The sequence below is a fragment of the Pleurodeles waltl genome, chromosome 1_1 (genome assembly GCF_031143425.1).
Source record: "Pleurodeles waltl isolate 20211129_DDA chromosome 1_1, aPleWal1.hap1.20221129, whole genome shotgun sequence".
Classification (NCBI taxonomy): domain Eukaryota; kingdom Metazoa; phylum Chordata; class Amphibia; order Caudata; family Salamandridae; genus Pleurodeles; species Pleurodeles waltl.
In genome coordinates, this window is record NC_090436.1 from 229,138,769 (window position 1) to 229,156,929 (window position 18,161).

The following is an 18,161-nucleotide window of genomic DNA, read 5'->3' on the forward strand; positions in this document are numbered from 1 at the left end:
GGCAGAATCCAGGGACCCACTGGAGGAGCTCTGGGCACCACCCCTGGGGTGGAGATGGACAGGGGAGTGGCCACTCCCCTTTCCATTGTCCAGTTTCGTGCCAAAGCAGGGACTGGGGTTCCTGAACCGGTGTGGACTGCTTTATGCACTGAGGGCACCAAATGTGCCCTTTAAAACATACCAGTGGCTGTGGAGGCTACCCCTCCCAAGCCAGTGACACCTATTTCCAAAGGGAGAGGGTAGTACCTCTCTCTCCCAAATGAAATTGTAAGGAAATGCCTCCTCGGCATGGTTACCCCCTAACATTTTGCCTTTGCTGATGCTAAGTTATGATTTGAAAGTGTGCTGGGACCCTGCTAACCAGGCCCCAACACCAGTGTTCTTTCCCTAAACTGTACCTTTGTCTCCACAATTGGCACAATCCTGGCACTCAGATAAGTCCCCTGTAAATGGTACCCCTGGTACAAAGGGACCTGATGCCAGGGAAGCAGGGAAGGTCTCCAAGGGCTGCAGCATGTCTTATGTCACCCTAGGGACCCCTCACTCAGCACATGCACACTGCCTCTCAGCTTGTGTGTGCTGGTGGGGAGAAAATGACTAAGTCGACATGGCACTCCCCTCAGAGTGCCATGCCAACCTCACACTGCCTGTGGCATAGGTAGGTCACCCCTCTAGCAGGCCTTACAGCCCTAAGGAAGGGTGCACTATACCACAGGTGAAGGCATATGTGCATGAGCACTATGCCCCTACAATGTCTAAGAAAAACCTTAGACATTGTAAGTGCAGGGTAGCCATAAGAGTATATGGTCTGGGAGTTTGTCAAACACAAACTCTACAGCTCCACAATGGCTACACTGAAAACTGGGAAGTTTGGTGTAGGAAGTTGAATCTGTATATACTATTTCAAAGTAAGAAATAGTGTGCACAGAGTCCAAAAGTTCACCTTAGAGGTAAGATAGTGGCAAAAAAAGATAATTCTAATGCTCTATTTTGTGGTAGTGTGGTCGAGCAGTAGGCTTATCAGAGGGTAGTGTTAAACATATGTTGTACACACACAGGCAATAAACACACACTCAAAGACTTACTCCAGGCCAATAGGTTTTTATATAGAAAAATGTATTTGTATTTTCTTAGTTTATATGAAGAACCACAGGTTCAAGATTTACAAACAATACTTTAAATGAAAGGTATTTCACTCACGTAGCTTAGGAACTTTGAATTATCACAATAGCATGTACAGTTTTGATAAAAATGGCAATAAGCTATTTAAAAGTGCAAAAATCAACAGTTCCTGGGAGGGAGGTAAGTAAATGTTAAGTCTAATGCTCTATTTTGTGGTAGTGTGGTCGAGAAGTAGGCTTATCAGAGGGTAGTGTTAAACCTGTGTTGTACACACACAGGCAATAAATGAGGAACACACACTCAAAGACTTACTCCAGGCCAGTAGGTTTTTATATAGAAAAATGTATTTGTATTTTCTTAGTTTATATAAAGAACCACAGGTTCAAGATTTACAAACAATACTTTAAATGAAAGGTATTTCACTCACGTAGCTTAGGAACTTTGAATTATCACAATAGCATGTACAGTTTTGATAAAAATGGCAATAAGCTATTTAAAAGTGCAAAAATCAACAGTTCCTGGGAGGGAGGTAAGTAAATGTTAAGTTCACAGGTAAGTAAAACACTTACAGGGTTCAAAGTTGGGACCAAGGTAGCCCACCGTTGGGGATTCAAGGCAAACCCAAAGTTACCACACCAGCAGCTCAGGGCCGGTCAGGTGCAGAGGTCAAAGTGGTGCCCAAAACACATAGGCTTCAATGGAATAGGGGGGTTTTGTAGGGCACTGGGGGGGGACCCAAGCAGGCACAGAAAGTACACCCTCAGCGGCACAGGGGCGGCCGGGTGCAGAGTGGGTACTTGATGGGTTTCAATAGGAATCAATGGGGAGACCCGGGGGTCTCTTCAACGATGCAGGCAGGCACAGGGGGGGCTCCTCGGGTAGCCACCACTTGGGCTAGGGAGAGGGTCGTCTGGGGGTCGCTCCTGCACTGGAGTTTGGTTCCTTCAGGTCCTGGGGGCTGCGGGTGCAGTGTGTTTTCCAGGCGTCGGGTTCCTTGAAGTAGGCAGTCGCGGTCAGGTGAAGCCTCTGGATTTCCTCTGCAGGGATCGCTGTGGGGGCTCGGGGGGGGGTCAACTCTGGCTACTCATGGGCTCGCAGTTGCCGGGGAGTGCACCCTGTAGTGTTCGTTTTCCACAGGTCGAGCCGGGGGCGTCGGGTGCAGAGTGGAAAGTCTCACGCTTCCGGCGGGAAACGTGTGGTCTTTAAAAGTTGCTTCTTTGTTTCAAAAAGTTGCAGTTTCTTGAACAGGGCTGCTGTTCTCGGGAGCTTCTTGGTCCTTTAGATGCAGGGTAGTCCTCTGAGGCTTCAGTGGGGCTGAGGCCAAATCAGTTGTCATCTCCATCTTCACTGCAGGGCTTCAGGTCAGATACATTTGGTATCAAACTTCTCAGCACAATAAATACACACTGATGCCAGTGTACAATTTATTGTAACATACACCCAGAGGGCATCTTAGAGATGCCCCCTGAATACCTACCCAACTTCTAGTGTAGGCTGACCAGTTTCTGCCAGCCTGCCACACACCAGACATGATGCTGGCCACATGGGGAGAGTGGCTTTGTCACTCTGTGGCCAGGAACAAAGCCTGTACTGGGTGGTGGTGCTTCTCACCTCCCCATGCAGGAACTGCAACACCTGGCGGTGAGCCTCAAAGGCTCACCCCTTTTGTTACAGCGCCCCAGGGCATCCCAGCTAGTGGAGATGGCCGCCCCTCTGGACACTGCACCCACTTTTGGCGGCAAGGCTGGAGGAGACAATGAAAAAAACAAGGAGGAGTCACCCACCAGTCAGGACAGCCCCTAAGGTGTCCTGAGCTGAGGTGACCCCTGGCTTGAGAAATCCTCCATCTTGAGTTTGGAGGATTCCCCCAATAGGATTAGGGATGTGCCCTCCGGGTGTAGCCACCCTCAAGGACAGTAGCCATTGGCTACTGCCCTCCTAGACCTAAACACAGATTCCTGCAACCTGAAGAAAGAAGGACTGCTGACCTGAAGCCCTGTAGAGAAGACGGAGACGACAACTGCTTTGGCCCCAGCCCTACCAGCCTGTCTCCCAACTTCAAAGAGAACTGCAACAGCGACGCATCCAACAGGGACCGGCGACCTCTTAAGCCTCAGAGGACTGCCCTGCACCCAAGGCCCAAGAAACTCCCATGAACAGTGGCTCTGTTCAAAATCCTGCAACTTCTTTGCAACAAAGAAGCAACTTTAAAGACTCCACGTTTCCTGCCGGAAGCGTGAGACTTTCCACTCTGCACCTGACGCCCCCGGCTCGACCTGCAGAAAACCAACACTTCAGGGAGGACTCCCCGGCAACTGCGAATCCGTGAGTAACCAGAGACGACCCCCCTGGACCCCATAGCGACGCCTGCAGAAAGATTCCAGGGGCTCCCCCTGACCGCGACTGCCTGTTACAAGGAACCCGACGCCTGGAACCAACACTGCACCCGCAGCCCCCAGGACCTGAAGGAACCGAACTTCAATGCAGGAGTGACCACCAGGCAACCCTCTGCCTTGCCCACGTGGTGGCTGTCCCGAGAAGCCCCCCTGTGCCTGCCTGGACCGCTAGAGTGACCCCCCAGGTCACTCCATTGAAACCTATACAAAACCCAACGCCTGCTTTGCACACTGCACCCGGCCGCCCCTGTGCCGCTGAGGGTGTGCTGTGTGTGTCTACTTGTGTCCCCCCAGTGCTCTACAAAATCCCCCTGGTCTGCCCCACCGAGGACGCAGGTACTTACCTGCTGGCAGACTGGAACCGGAGCACCCCTGTTCCCCATAGGCGCCTGTGTGTTCTGGGCACCTCTTTGACCTCTGCACCTGACCGGCCCTGAGCTGTTGGTGTGGTAACTTTGGGGTTGCCCTGAACCCCCAACGGTGGGCTGCCCCAACCCGGAAATGACGCATCTGTCACTATAGATAGATCTGGTTGGAGAAGGGAGAGGGATCTGCCGTGGACCCAATGCGGGTTCGAAAGCCACCACTGCAGGTCTTTCGCAGTCCCCTCCGAGATCTGGACCAGGTCGGAGAGATTCCCCGGATGCTGCACCCACTGGAACTTCAGGTCCCATTGCAGAACCCGCATATGCCATCTGGTATGTGTCACTAGCAACTAGCAGGATGCAGGAGGCCATGAGGCCCAGCAGCCTCAGAGTCAGTCTGACCGAAACCCAAGACTGAGGCCCAAAGATCAGAATCATAGCCTGAATATCTTGGACTTGTTTTTTGAGAGGATAAGCCCGAAACTGCACTGTGTTCAGAACCACTCCGATGAAAGGGAGCGACTGAGAGGGAGTCAAGTGTGACTTCGGCACGTTTATAGTGAACCCCATCGTGTGCAGGAGGATCGCTGTAGGTGGGAATCTTCCTTCAGCAGCCAGTCGTCGAGGTAGGGGAAGACTGAGACCCCTAATCTGTGCAGATGAGCTGCAACCACCGCCATCACTTTCATGAACACCAGAGGAGCGCTGGTAAGGCCAAAGGGGAGCACGGTAAACTGAAAGTGCTCGTGACCTACCACAAATCGTAGGTAACATCTGTGGGTAGGCAGGTTGGGGATGTGGAAATAAGCGTACTGCAAATCCAACGCTACCATCCAGTCTCCTGGGTCCAAGGCAGACAGACCCTGAGCCAGGGGGAGCATTTTGAATTTCTCCTTCTTGAGGAAGTAGTTCAGGTCCCAAAGGTCTAGGATGGGACATAAGACCTTGTACTTTGTTGGTATCAGTATGTAGCGGGAATAACAACCACAACCTACTTCTGGCACAGGGACCTTTTCTTTAGCTCCCTTGGCCAAGAGAGCTGCGACTTCCTGGCAGAGAAGTGCCGAATGATCCTCTGGAAGGTGATTGTAGGATGGTGGCATGGGTGGTGGAGCAGATTCAAAAGGGAAGGAGTAGCCCTTTCGAACGATCTGCAAAACCCACCTGTCCGTGGTGATATTTTCCCAGTGGGGCAGGTGATGACGAATCCTGCCACCAACTGGACGGGAGTGAGGGGACGGACTAGGAGGGTTTGGAGGCTGCAGCAGGGGCAGAGGTGGACTGGGCAGACCTTTAGTTCCCTGTCCCACGGCCACGCGGGATTCCGCATCCCCAGCCATGCATAGGCTGAAAAGCATGCGAGGCACGGTGGCTGGGTGGAGGACGCAACAGGTAGCCCCTTCCGTGGTCACGAAAAGCGGACTCTGGTGGGCGAGGGGCAGAGGAAAGACCGAGGGACTGAGCTGTAGACTGGGAATCCTTGAATCTCTTCAAGGCCGAGTCCGCTTTGTCTCCGAAGAGATGGGAGCCATTAAAGGGCATGGCCATGAGTGACTGTTGGAAATCCCCAGAAAAACCAGAAGTGCGTAACCAGGCGTGGCGTCGTAAGGCCACTGTTGTAGCAACCAATCTACCTAGAGAGTCGGTCGTGTCCAGCCCACAACGGATTGTGAATTTCGCTGCATCTCTCTTATCTTTCACAGCTTGGGAGACAATAGCACAGGCCTCCTCCGGTATATGCGGCTGGACTTGCGCAACTGTATCCCACAAAGAGTGGGCTTGGCGGCCCAAAAGGTATGCCGTGTTCACAGACCGCAGCGCAAGACTGGAGGAAGAAATCAACTTCTTGCCAAACTGTTCCAGCCTTTTGGATTCCCTATACGGGGGTGCGGAAGGGAATGCGCCTGAAGAAGAGGAAGCCTGGATAACAAGACTCTCAGGCGTGGGGTGTTGGGACAAGAATTTAGGGTCGTTCGGAGCGGGCCGATGGCGGCTTGCAATAGTCCTAGTCACAGGAGCCCCTGTGTTGGGTTTGGACTATGTACCCAAAACGACATCAGTGAGGGCCTCATTAAACGGCAAAAGGGGTTCTCAAGTAGAAGCCCCAGGCTGAAGCACCTCCGTCAGGAGATTAGACCTGACCTCAACAGTGGAAAGCTCCAGACCAAGGACCTCAGCCGCCCTACAGACCACCATAACATTAAGTTGCTCCCTCGGCCGTAGCCACGGTAGGAGGAGACAGCATGCCAGCATCAGGAGAAGTATCCAGACCACTGGCTTCGCCCAATTCCTGAGCCCAGTCCATAGCAGGTCATCCTGGTATTCCAAGGGTCCGGGGACCCCTCCAACTTCTCTCCATAAGAAAAGGTGTCCAAATCCGACCTGGGGCAAAGAAGCCCATCGAAGGCGACGTTAGCCGACGCCACTCCGAGTTGTCGGGGATAAGAAATGGGTCGACATCGATAGTGGGCACCACCGACGTCGGGAGCGTCGATAATGGACCCGGCGCTCGTGAAGGTCTCAAGGGTGCGACCAGCACCAGTGTGGATCTGCGAACGGATCCGGTGGTGACCTTGGTGGCCGGAGCCGAAGCTGCTGACACGGAACCCGAAGGCCCCTCAGCCGAACCCCTTGGGACTGAAGGCGACGTATCGGGGTTGGACCGCTCAAATATGAGGCACATGGCCTCATAAAACCCTTTACGCTGGGTTGGGGTCGCTCCAGCTCCAGGAAACTCTGGAAAGCGTGGAGCTGACCCAGACGCAGGCTCCGAGGACGGGGTGAGGTCGGAGAGCGATGGGACGACTTCTTCTTACCTTGACCCGAGGCTTTAGAAGAAGACAAGGGTTCATGATTTTGCGACCGATCCAGAGACCTTCCTCTCGAGCGAGACCGGGACCTACGCAGAGTTGAGTACCGGGCCGCCATTAGCTTTAGGGACCGCTCTCTCACAGCCTTCGGGTGCATGGCACTCAGAGCACAACTTCGGGTTGTGGTCGCGCTCGAGACACCACAGACAAACCCTACGAGGATCCGTCACCGTCCGATGACAGTCCTCGCATGGCTTGAACCCAGTCTTCGGGGACATCCTCGATGCACCAAGGTTTCACAGAAAAACATCGACAAAATGGTCGAATTAGGTAAAAAAAAAAGATAGCCAGGGTAGCACTTATCCGGATCAGCGCATAGTGCGGGAAAAAAAAGAACTGACATCACTGCACGAGGGCAGCCTCTATATACTACTCCTGACGCTTCACGGCGGCCATGACGCCAACAACGCCCGGTGAGTCGACCAACGCCACCTGCCGATGTGCAAGGGTATTGCTTGAAGAAAAATCTCCAGATCCAGTCTGTCGCCTGGGAGAAATTCTAAGGTAAGGAATCTGCAAATAGAAGTCTATCAGATAGAGGGTAGTGTTAAGCATTTGTTGTACACACACAGGCAATAAATGAGAACACACACTCAAAGACTTAATTCCAGGCCAATAGGTTTTTATATAGAAAAATGTTCTTTTCTTAATTTATTTTAGAACAAGATTCAGAATTTAGTTAAGTACATCATTTGTAAGGTACTTCACACAGGTAAGTATGGAACTTTGATTTAACACAGTAATGTACACAGTTTTGGCAAAAATGGCAGTATGCTTTTTCAAAAGTGGACACAGTGCAAAACTCAACAGCCTTTGTGGCGCACCGCCAAGTGTTACAGTTCCTGCAGGGGGAAGTGTGAAGCACCTCCACCCAGTACAGGCTTTGTTCCTGGCCACAGAGTGACAATGCACTCACCCCATGTGGCCTGAAACCTGTCTGGATGGGCAGGCTGGCAGAAACTGGTCAGCCTAGCACTAGTAGTTGGACTGGTATACAGGGGGCATCTCTAAGATGCCCTCTGTGTGCATTTCTCAATAAATCCCACACTGGCATTGGTATGGATTTATTGTGCTGAGAAGTTTGATAGCAAACTTCCCAGTATTCAGTGTAGCCATTATGGACTTGTGGAGTTTGTGTTTGACAAACTCCCAGACCATATACTCTTTATGGCTACCCTGAACTTACAATGTCTAAGAATTTGTTTAGACACTGTAGGGGCATAGTGCTCATGCAACTATGCCCTCACCTGTGGTATAGTGCACCCTGCATTCGGGCTTTAAGTCCTGTTAGAGGGGTGACTTACCTATGCCACAGGCAGTCGGTTGTGGGCATGGCACTCTGAGGGGAGTGCCATGTGGACTTAGTAATTTTCTTCCCACCAGAACACACAAGGAGCAAGGCAGAGTGCATGTGCTGAGTGAGGGGTCCCCAGGGTGGCATAATACATGCTGCAGCCCTTAGAGACCTTCCCTGGCTACAGGGCCCTTGGTACCAGGGATACGATTAACAAAGGACTTATCTGTGTGCTAGGGCTGTGCCAACTGCGGAGACAAAGGTACAGTTTAGGGAAAGAACACTGGTGCTGGGGCCTGGTTAGCAGGGTCCCAGCACACTTTCAATCATATTTAGTATCAACAAAAGGAAAAACATTAGGGAGTAACCATGGCATCAGAGGCATGTTCCTACACACACACACAGGCAAAAAGTGGGGGTGACTATGCCAAAAAGAGGGTACTTTCCTACATAGAGCAGAATCACTTGGGTCCTGGTTAGCAGGATCTCAGTGAAAGTTGTCTAAGCTTACTGACAAGCAGGCAAAAAGTGGGGTATCCATGCCAAAAAGAGGGTAATTTCCTACACACAGCGTGACATAGGTCTGGATTGGGACAAAGTAAGTTTGGGGATCAGAGATGAGGATCGGACTGTTGACAGGGTTCAGCAGAGTTGGTGTTGAAGCCAGCATGGAGGAAATTGGTGTGGACCATAGTGCCAGAGTAGAAGTCAGTGCTGGGAAAAAGGTCCACCGTGGCAGGGTGGAGACCTGCTGTCAGAAATCTAACTGGAGAACTCTGTGGCATCTGAGGGCCTGAAAGTACACCAGAGGAAGCTGAAAGCTCAGCAAAGGTCAGCAGTACAGCCTTGTTATACGCTGCTATCTCCAACGGGATACACTATGGTTCGAGAAACTTTGGGTGCACTCACACCAACTATGGGGGCAGCTCTGATGCAGGGGACATTGGAAGGGTGCAATCTGTATGTTAATGTCCTTGAACCCTCTTGCTAGCCTTTGAAAGGGGATTTGGGATGAATTCTGCTTGGACTTCTTGGTTCTTCTGTTTTGACTGCTACTTGGACATATTAGGTGACTTCAAACCAGAAGGGGATGTGTTTAGCTGGACGGGCCTTGAGACCGGGACCGCAACTGGGAGCGGGAGCAGAACCTATGCTTTGATTGTGACCTCTTCTTTAGTTTTGCGATACAGAATTTAGTCTCCAGGTCCCCAATCACATTGGAGTGCATAAGGGCACATGTGGTGCATGACTGGAGCCCAAGCAACTCATATAGGTCCATGACTGACATCTGCTTCCTGCAGTCTTGCCAAGGTTTGAATTCTGTAGTTTATTGTGGGAACACACTGCTTCCTAGCACACTTTTTGATAGTTTACAAATTGTAAGAAAACTGACAAAGTTGGAAGTGAAGCTCCTGATCTACATTGAAGGGCGTGGAAAAAAAGGAACTGGGTGTTCAGAGGTGGTGCTTATATGTGGCCCCTCACTGTTCCTTCTGTGAGCCAAATGGCACCACCCACAGGCAGATTGGAGCATTGATGAAGGTCTCTCCAGATTCAGTCTCATATCTAGGGATATTCTAAAAGTGAGAAATCTAGTATAGTTCTTGATAAATGTTACATTGAGTGATTTAGAAACACACATTTCTCTTTCACCAAGTATAAAATAAAATGTATGAGTACATGACAAAATCTACTTATTTTTGATGAAGGAGTAAGAGTTCCGGGCCTGGTAGACTGGGAAAGAAGGTCTCACCCCTGCTGCTTCTGGGCCAGGGACGCTGATCAGAAATAGGAAGGTTTTCCCTCCATGCAACGCCATCAGGATCTGGCATAGCGATGGCTGCAGCCAGGGCTTTAAGTGGGCGGAATCCCACCTGGGCCTAAACTAATGCCCTTTACTTTAGTGGCAAAAACACTGATCAATTTCTGCACAATGAAAGTAAATTATCTCAAACTAATCCATATGACTGATGTAATTACTGTTTATATTTCACATGTTTTATTCAATGTTGGGTCCCCGAAGAGTGTCACCTCATTCTAGCATGTTATGTTTCTTGTAGCATATTACTCCTGTGTAATGGATACTGTGAACTAAGTCCCCACCAGGTTTTCATAACGGGCCACAATTAATAACACTGTAGTAGAGGATCCCATTTTTTTTTTTAAACAGCGACAGTTAAATAGATCAAATAGGAGGGAGAATCAATTTCAAATTCGACCAAGGTGCTCTATGAGCAAAGGCAAGCTCTCTTAACTCGCCATCCCCTCAAGCACTTCTTCATCTGCCCTGCTTTGTCTCTCTCCTTTACCCTTCTACCTCTCTCTTTCAATGCACTCTCTCACTGCTGCAACACCCTCTCTTCCATATGCCTCGCGCCAAAAATAAACCCAAGACGTCTCCATTAATGTACTCTACTGCAAATGGAAACAAAAGTCAGTATATTTAAATAGATTTTTAAGTTTGTTTTGTAAAACACTTACATGTAGAAACTGAACATCTTGGAATAGCTCCTGAATAAACCTCCGAGATGGAAGCCGAAATGTGCAATGTGCAAGCAAGAATGAAACTTCAGAGTACAGACAGATATCATCAAATGCCTGGGGGAATTTCTCCTTGATTCTAAAAATAAAAACAATGAGGTATTATTAAAATCGTATTCACAAAACAATTCACAAACTTCTATATAACTGCTGAAATCTCTTTCAGAAGAACAAGTTACTTACCTTTGGCAGCACCTTTTCCGGTAGAAACTCTACCTAACTGCAGATTCTTCAACTAGTAAATTTCCCCAGGCAGCAGACTGGATCCAGAACATTTTCATAGCAACTCCTTCGGGCACTGATAGGTGGTGTTGTGTAGTTTTGCTTTGGGTCCGTTCCGCGCCAGATGTTAGGGTCACAATATATGTGCCACCTCCGCATGCTAACTTCAGATTCTCTTTGATCTTAGTAAGCACCATTTGACACACAGCCTATATAAATCAGAATATGCCAGTGTGCAGATATCTAATTCTGGGATCTTATTAATGAGCTGTATGAGTCCATTCCACAGAAGGGGGAGGAGAATGGTTCGGTGACGAATCTGTGGTTGGATAGAATCTTTCCCAGAAAAGGCGTTACCAAAGGTACGCAACTTGCTCTTCTGTTAGAGAATTCTAAATGCAGATTCTTCATCTTGTGGATAGATACCAAAGCAGTACCTACCCTGATGGTGAGTCTGTGGATTGAATCAGGGCAGGAAATCCTCCAGACCAGGGCGAAATGTCCATCCCGACACACCTGGGTGTCCAGTCAACAGTGCTTCGTGAACATGTGTTTGCCCATATAGCAGCTTGGCAGATGTCCTGGACTGGAACACTGTGCACTAGCACAGCAGTAGTAGCTTTTACTCTGGTGGAATTAGCAGCTAAGCCTGCTTAGGGCTGTTTCTAGGCTAACACACAGCATATCTTTAATATTAATACAATCCATTGGGAGATGGTTCTCTTTTGTACTACTTTCTGTTTTGTGGCTCCAGGGAAGACCACAAAAAGTTGAGCATCTTATTGGTGGTCTCTTGTCCGACAGATGTAAAAAATGCGGGCACTATTATGAACAAGAAAGCAGGACTGCCTCTCTTCTTTGAAAGAACAAAGTTGGGCGTAGAAAGATAGCAAAGTGATTATTTGCCGTAAGTGGAAGGGGGTGGCTATCTTTGGAAAGAAAGTTGCCTTTTCTGCAAAAACAGTTTAACTGGAAAGAAAGATGTGTAAGGTTGTTGGACAGACTAGGCCTGAAGTTCACTCACTCACTGTGCAGAGGTGATAGTGATGCAGAGCACTGTCTTTATGGTCAAAAGCCATACAGGACAGCCGTGCATTCAGTTCAAAATGAGAGCCCAACAAGGAGGTGAGAAACAAAATATGTCCCACTTGAACATCACAAAAGGAGTAGACAGGAATGAACAAATTCCTTACCTGCAGTAACGCTTTTTCTGGAAGAGACTCCATTCTAATTGCTGAGGAATATTTTAAGGTGAGGAATCTACAGTTAGAAGTCTCTATTAGAAATGCCAAAAAGCCCCTTCAAGAATCACATCACAACTAGTGATTTTAAAAAGAAGGTTGAAAGAGCCGAAAAATAACCCTAAACTGTTGCCACAGCACGGCCTTGCTGATTTAGAAAAAGACACAAAACAATAAAAACATCAGACAACTTTGCCTGTAAAGGTTGAATGTCACAGGAGGAACACAAGATAAAGTTCTCCAAGCGTCCTGAATTTAAAGCTTTGGTGAAAGGACACCTAGCTGCCAGGAGGACAGTAACTACTTCAGGAGGAAGATCGAAAGTCATCAAATGTTGCTGTTCATTCTCAACACATGGAGGTGTGGGTTGTGCAGACTCTGGTGCAAGACCTGGTCCTGCTGTTTTAACAGGAAGCCCTTCCGTAGGGGCACCTGGATTGGAGTACAGTACAGATGGTCATGCACATTTTACTTGCCGAGTTCAGAGCCACTAGCATGACTTTGGCCCGGTCTTGCTTCATTTTTTTCAATACTCTGGCCAAGAGAGGTTGGCCAGAAAGGCATACAGGACTCCTTACCCAAGTCCAAAGGGAAAGAGTCTCAGAGGGAGAGTCCGCATTGGGAACTCCAATGCAAAAAAAGCCTGGACACTGCATATTCTCTGCAGTGGCAAATAAATTAAGCCAATGTTCTCCCCATTTTTGGAAGGCACCCTGTGACTTCAAGTGTAATTGTGTTTGTGATCCACTGGGCAATGTTGTCTGAGTTTGTCCACCCTGGCATTTAAAGATCCTGCCAGCTGCTGGGCGCTCAGAGATGCCCTCAGTGTTCAGCCCCTTCCATAGATGTAGAGCCTTCTGGCACAGTACTCATGACCCCATGCCACCCCGTTTGTTGCAGTACCACATGGCAGTCATGATGTCTTTGAGAACATGGGCTTGTTCCCACAGAAGGGTCAGAGGGAATGAATCAGTGCCATACAAATCACCTGCACCTCCAACAAGTTGATAAGGAAACTGGTTTTCACCAGTGACCTCAGATTTCCACCTCTCTCAAATGACTTCCTCAACCCAGAAACAATGCATCCACCAGTTATTTCTGGGTGGAGGAGGGAAAGTGATCTGCTGCCAGTCCAATCATGGTCAAGCAAATCCCACTGCAGGCCTATTTCAGTCTCTTCTGACACCTGGATATAATCTGAAACATTCTCTTGGTGCTTAGCCCACTCTGACTTCAAATCTCACAGGAGAGCCCGCTGTGCCATCTCGAATGGTCTACAAGCAGGATGCAGGAAGACATAAGGCCTCCAAGCTGCACTCACTGAGACTGAGGTCAAAGGGTGAAACTTTGGGATCATAGCTCAAATATCCCAGACTCGTTGAGGCCAAGGTAAGGCTCTGAAAAACACTGTATCGAGGATGGGTACGAAGAAAGGGAGCCCTTGTGAAGGAGCCAGGTGTGACTTTGGCACATTGATGAAAAAGCCCAACTATATCAACAGGTGGGAAATCCTCTGGAGGTGGTTTACAACTGTTTGAGGTGAGCTCGCATTCAGGAACCAGATGCCGAGGTATGGGAAGACTGGTATTCCATTCATCCTCAGATTGCCTGTGAACACCACCATCACCTATGTGAACACATGTGGTGCACTTCTAAGGCCAAAATGTATCAATAAGTTAAAGTGCTCCTTGTTTACCTGAAACTGCAGCTAACAACTTTGGGACTGCAGAAGGGAGATGTGGAAAAAGGCATCCTGCGAATCCGAGGATACCATCCAGTCTTCTGGATCCAGGGCAGAGAAACATTGAGCCAGTACGAGCATTTAGAACTTGCCCATCCAGAGGAAGACGTTTACAGGGCAAAGATCTAGGATGAGGCAAAGTCCTCGGTCTTTTATTGACATCAGGAACTAACTTTAATAACAGCCAGTCCTGATCTCCAATGCCGGCACATTATCTATAGCTTCCTTGGCTAAGAGAACCTGAACATCCCCTCAGAGTATGGACAAGTGGTCCTCCAGGTGGTATTGTGGTGCGGGAGGCATATCTGAAGGATGTGGCAGAAAGGGTAGGGAGTAACTGTGTTCCACATTCCGGAACACCCATTGGTCGGATGCTTTGCCTCTCCATCTGGCAAGGTGTAAGGTGATGTGACCTCCTACCGGTCGATCGTGTGCTGCAAGAATGACAAAGTAATTTTGCGCCAGCTGCTGGAGGGGGGATCTGCTCTCTGGGTAGATCGTTGAACCTGGGGGCTTGGACTCTGACAGCCAGATCGCCAGCCTCTAGCTTGAAATGACTGAGGCCTGTTGCTGTTGAGGCAGGTTAAGTGTTGACTTTATTGCCATCTCCTTCCAAAGCCTCGAAAAAGGCCAAATGGTTTGGGGAACTGGTTCACTACTGGAGCAAGCTGAAGAGAGTGTGCCCTTATCTTAATGTCTTTAAAACATTCTAAGTCCAAACACGTCTGTTCTCTGAAGGGCATATCCATCACTGACTGCTGGATATCACTGGAGAATTCAGTGGAACAAATCCAAACGTGGGGCCTAGGTATCACGCTAGTGCTGACTGCTCTTCCCAGGAAGTCAGCTGTGACCAGGCCAGATAGAATGGAGTACTTCACTGAGTCTTCTGAATCTTGAAAGAGGAGTTGGTTGGTTTGCCTTACATCATCTGGAGCTGTGGGCAAGGTATCTGCCACAATGTCCTATAAGAAAATTAGTTACTTACCTGTAACTGTGGTTCTACAGTATTTGTATCTTTCATAGATTCACATGCTTGAATCATCCCCGTCATCTAGGTGGGAGTCTCACAGTAACTTCAAATACATATAGCAAGCAGTAAGTGTAACACACTAGGGTTTAATGGCCCAAATAGGCACTTTTATAGCCTATCCATGTTCTTTGATAAAAAGGAATCAAACTTGAGCTACAGCCAATCTGGCATCAACACCCTCTAGAATACTCCCAACAGAGGCTGTTTCCCTCAGATTTTCTAGTATAAGTGTGAAGCATAAAGTTCATCTATAAGGGGAGCCTCAGAGGGGAGGAGGGTGGGTTTCATGAGAATCTATGAAAGATACCAATACTGGAGAACCACAGTTACAGGTAAGTAACTAATTTTCTTCTCCAGGATTGGATCCTTCATAGATTCACATGCCTGAATTAGTGTAGCGAGCAGTAATATTGCCTAACTAGGTACTAGTTGTATAACAACAACAACAATAATAATAGGAGTAATCCTACTCCTAGCCACTATTTGATAGCAACATGCCAATCTTCACAGGAAGATAACAATAAGCACAATAATCATAATCCTAAACATCACGATAACTATCAAGCTAATTACAACAATAATAACCACAATAACCATTATAAGCAGAACAATTAACCTTGACCAGATTAAGGAAACGTAGTTCACATACCCTTTTCGTGGAAGGTGGGATGACCAGAGAGGCTCACTTTAACGGAATAGATGCCTCAGCACTGCTTGCCCTGTAGTGCATCCTAGTTCGTTTAATGGGATAACAGGAGTTAGCTTAGCCTCTGGCTTGCAGACTCGTGCCCCCGTCACCTAGTGAATTTTAACCTACTTAGCTTGCTCTGTCTTAGCCCATTTAATTATTTATTTCTTCTAAGATGGCTGCCTTGTTTATAGTTAGGCCACTTGTTATGGGTAACATTATCAGTGTCACCGCACCAAGGCGTCAAGATCAAGCACCAAAGACAAACAAACAGTAGGTGTTCACACTTAGGGATTTTCCTTCTCTATACTTTCGAGGGATTGTTTATATTAATTGCCGTCCCAAGCATCTCTGTTATCTATTGTTTAGGAACACACCTACGTCAGCGGTCCTTGTAGATCTGTATAAATACATCACACTTTAGACAGATAATCAGAGGGATTCCGACCAGAGGGCATCGCCACCATCGCTGATACCGATGCTGCAGTCGTCTTGACGCTGACCCAGTCTTCGTGTCCCTGCGGAGTCTGAGATAGAGACCTCATTCCACGGTAACGAGGGTTGGGGGCTCCTCTTCTGGACATGGCCTTGGCAGATTAGGGTTAACAAACCCAGCTCTCCTTTAGGTAGGAGGTTAGGCCTTTCACATTAGGGTATTAGGGCATATTACATCTCGTATGTCTTTTCTATGTATTGCAAGATGGTGGGGGTCTTTGTAATAATGACTCTCGTCTTCACAATTCTGTTTCTTGCATTATTCATTATCCTAATCATTGCAGCCCATGCAACTTATCACAAATTGCAGTTATGTTAAATAAAAACAATTGAAACTCTACTGCATCTTTGTCATTACCTGTGTTTCTATGAGACATGATATATCTGTGAGAAAGGGGTAATCTCTGTTTAACCACGACACTCCCTGAGATGTCTTATTCTCGAGTCCATGCGTAACGGCTGCCCTAAATCAGCTTTTACTATTGTGTTTCGGGTGAGGTGCTGCTAGTGAGCCGGTAAGGTTGGGACAACAGTTGCGACTTGTTGTAGGAAAGGCGTAGTCGCCTACAAACAAAAGTACTGTCATCCTTAAACCAGCAGGCTTGCTCAGAGCAAGAGTCCAAACCACGACAGCCCCACCGCTGTGTCCATGTTATTTGCCTCTTCGAGACAGTAGTGTCTTGTGAAAGTATGTTGACTGGACCATGTGGCCGCCATAAATGTGCTGCAAGGGTCCTCCCGCGAAGAGTGCTGCCGACGTGGCTAACACCCTTGTAGAGTGGGCTCTAACCTTACTGTGGAGCGATGTACCGGCTTGAGCATGACACAATCGGATTGCTAAGCTGTTCCACCTTGCAATAGTCTGTTCAGACACTGGGGAGCCCTTCCTCGCATCCACAAAGGCCACAAATAACTGGTCTGACTTGCGGATGTTCCGCGTTCTTTGAAGGCAACACCTCCTAATATCCAACGAGGGCAACGTTTTTTCTGCTACGGTCTGTGGGTTAGGAAAAAAGGTTTTCAAAATGACTGGTTCATTCAAATGGAAACTTGAGGGTACCTTTGGAATATATTTAGGATTCATCCTAAGAATTACGCCAGTAGTGGTGAATTGAAGAATAGTTTCTTTGATGGTGAAGGCATGTATGTCAATTACTCTTTTGGCTGAAGTAAGAGCCAGCAACAACGCCGTTTTCCATGAGATGAATTTCAGTTCCACCCTGTGGATTGGCTCAAAAGGGGGTTTGATAAGTTGTCCCAATACTACGTTTAGGGACTATAAAGGTGGAGGTTTACGCACCAGTGGAAAAGCTCGAAAAAGACCCCTAAGAAATTGTTTCACAATCCTGGTAGAATATAACGAGGCAGTGTTTTGAGATCGGCGGTACCTTGAAATTGCTGCCACATGCACTCGGATGGAGGAGAACAAGAGTCCAGATTTTGCCAAATGTAACAAATACGGAAGTACTTGCTCCGGAAGCAAAGAGATAGGATGGATTCCTTCCGCAGCACACCACACACAAAAACGCTTCCATTTCAGTCTCTAAGTCTGATCGGTGGTGTCCGCCCTGGCCTTGGCTAGGATTGCCCAACATTCTGATGAGATGTCTAAAGTGGCGTATTCATTGAATTCAGGAGCCAGGACGACAAGTGCAGAGATGATGGATCCGGATGCCTGACCTGGCCCTGGTGCATGGTCAAAAGGGTTGGCGTCCGTCTGAGTAGCACATGTGGCTGTTCCGAGAACATGATGAGTTCATTGAACCACACCTGTCTGGGCCACCTGGGTGCTATTAGCAGAAGGCGACATCCTTCTGTCTTTATCTTGCTGATGACCCTTGGTATCAGTGGGATCGGAGGAAAAGCGTAGGCACAGACCTCTGACCATCTCATCAAAAACGCATTCCCCCACGACCCTTTTTGGGGGAAGCCAGCTAGCATAATAGGGGCATTTCTTGTGCTCGTATGTGGCAAAGAGATCGAGATTTGGTCTGCCCCATATTCGGAAGAGTTGGTCGGGAACCTCCTGGTCTAGTTCCCACTCGTGATAAAGGATAATCGTCCTGCTCTCAGAGTGACTGCTAGGATGTTGGTCTGTCCTGGCACGTGCTCCGCCCTCAGAGAAATGTGTGTGCAATGGCCCATTTCCAGAT

The 18,161-nt window shown here is 48.3% G+C and overlaps 1 protein-coding gene across 2 annotated transcripts in view; it reads right to left on the reverse strand.

Annotated features, from left to right (window-relative positions):
• RICTOR (RPTOR independent companion of MTOR complex 2) overlaps nt 1-18,161 on the reverse strand; it is a 1,007,050-nt gene that overhangs the window by 24,934 nt on the left and 963,955 nt on the right. For both annotated transcript variants that reach the window (XM_069221337.1, XM_069221336.1), the window contains one exon: nt 10,529-10,667. In XM_069221337.1, coding sequence (XP_069077438.1) covers nt 10,529-10,667 — 139 coding nt within the window. The remainder of the gene's footprint in view (nt 1-10,528; nt 10,668-18,161) is intronic.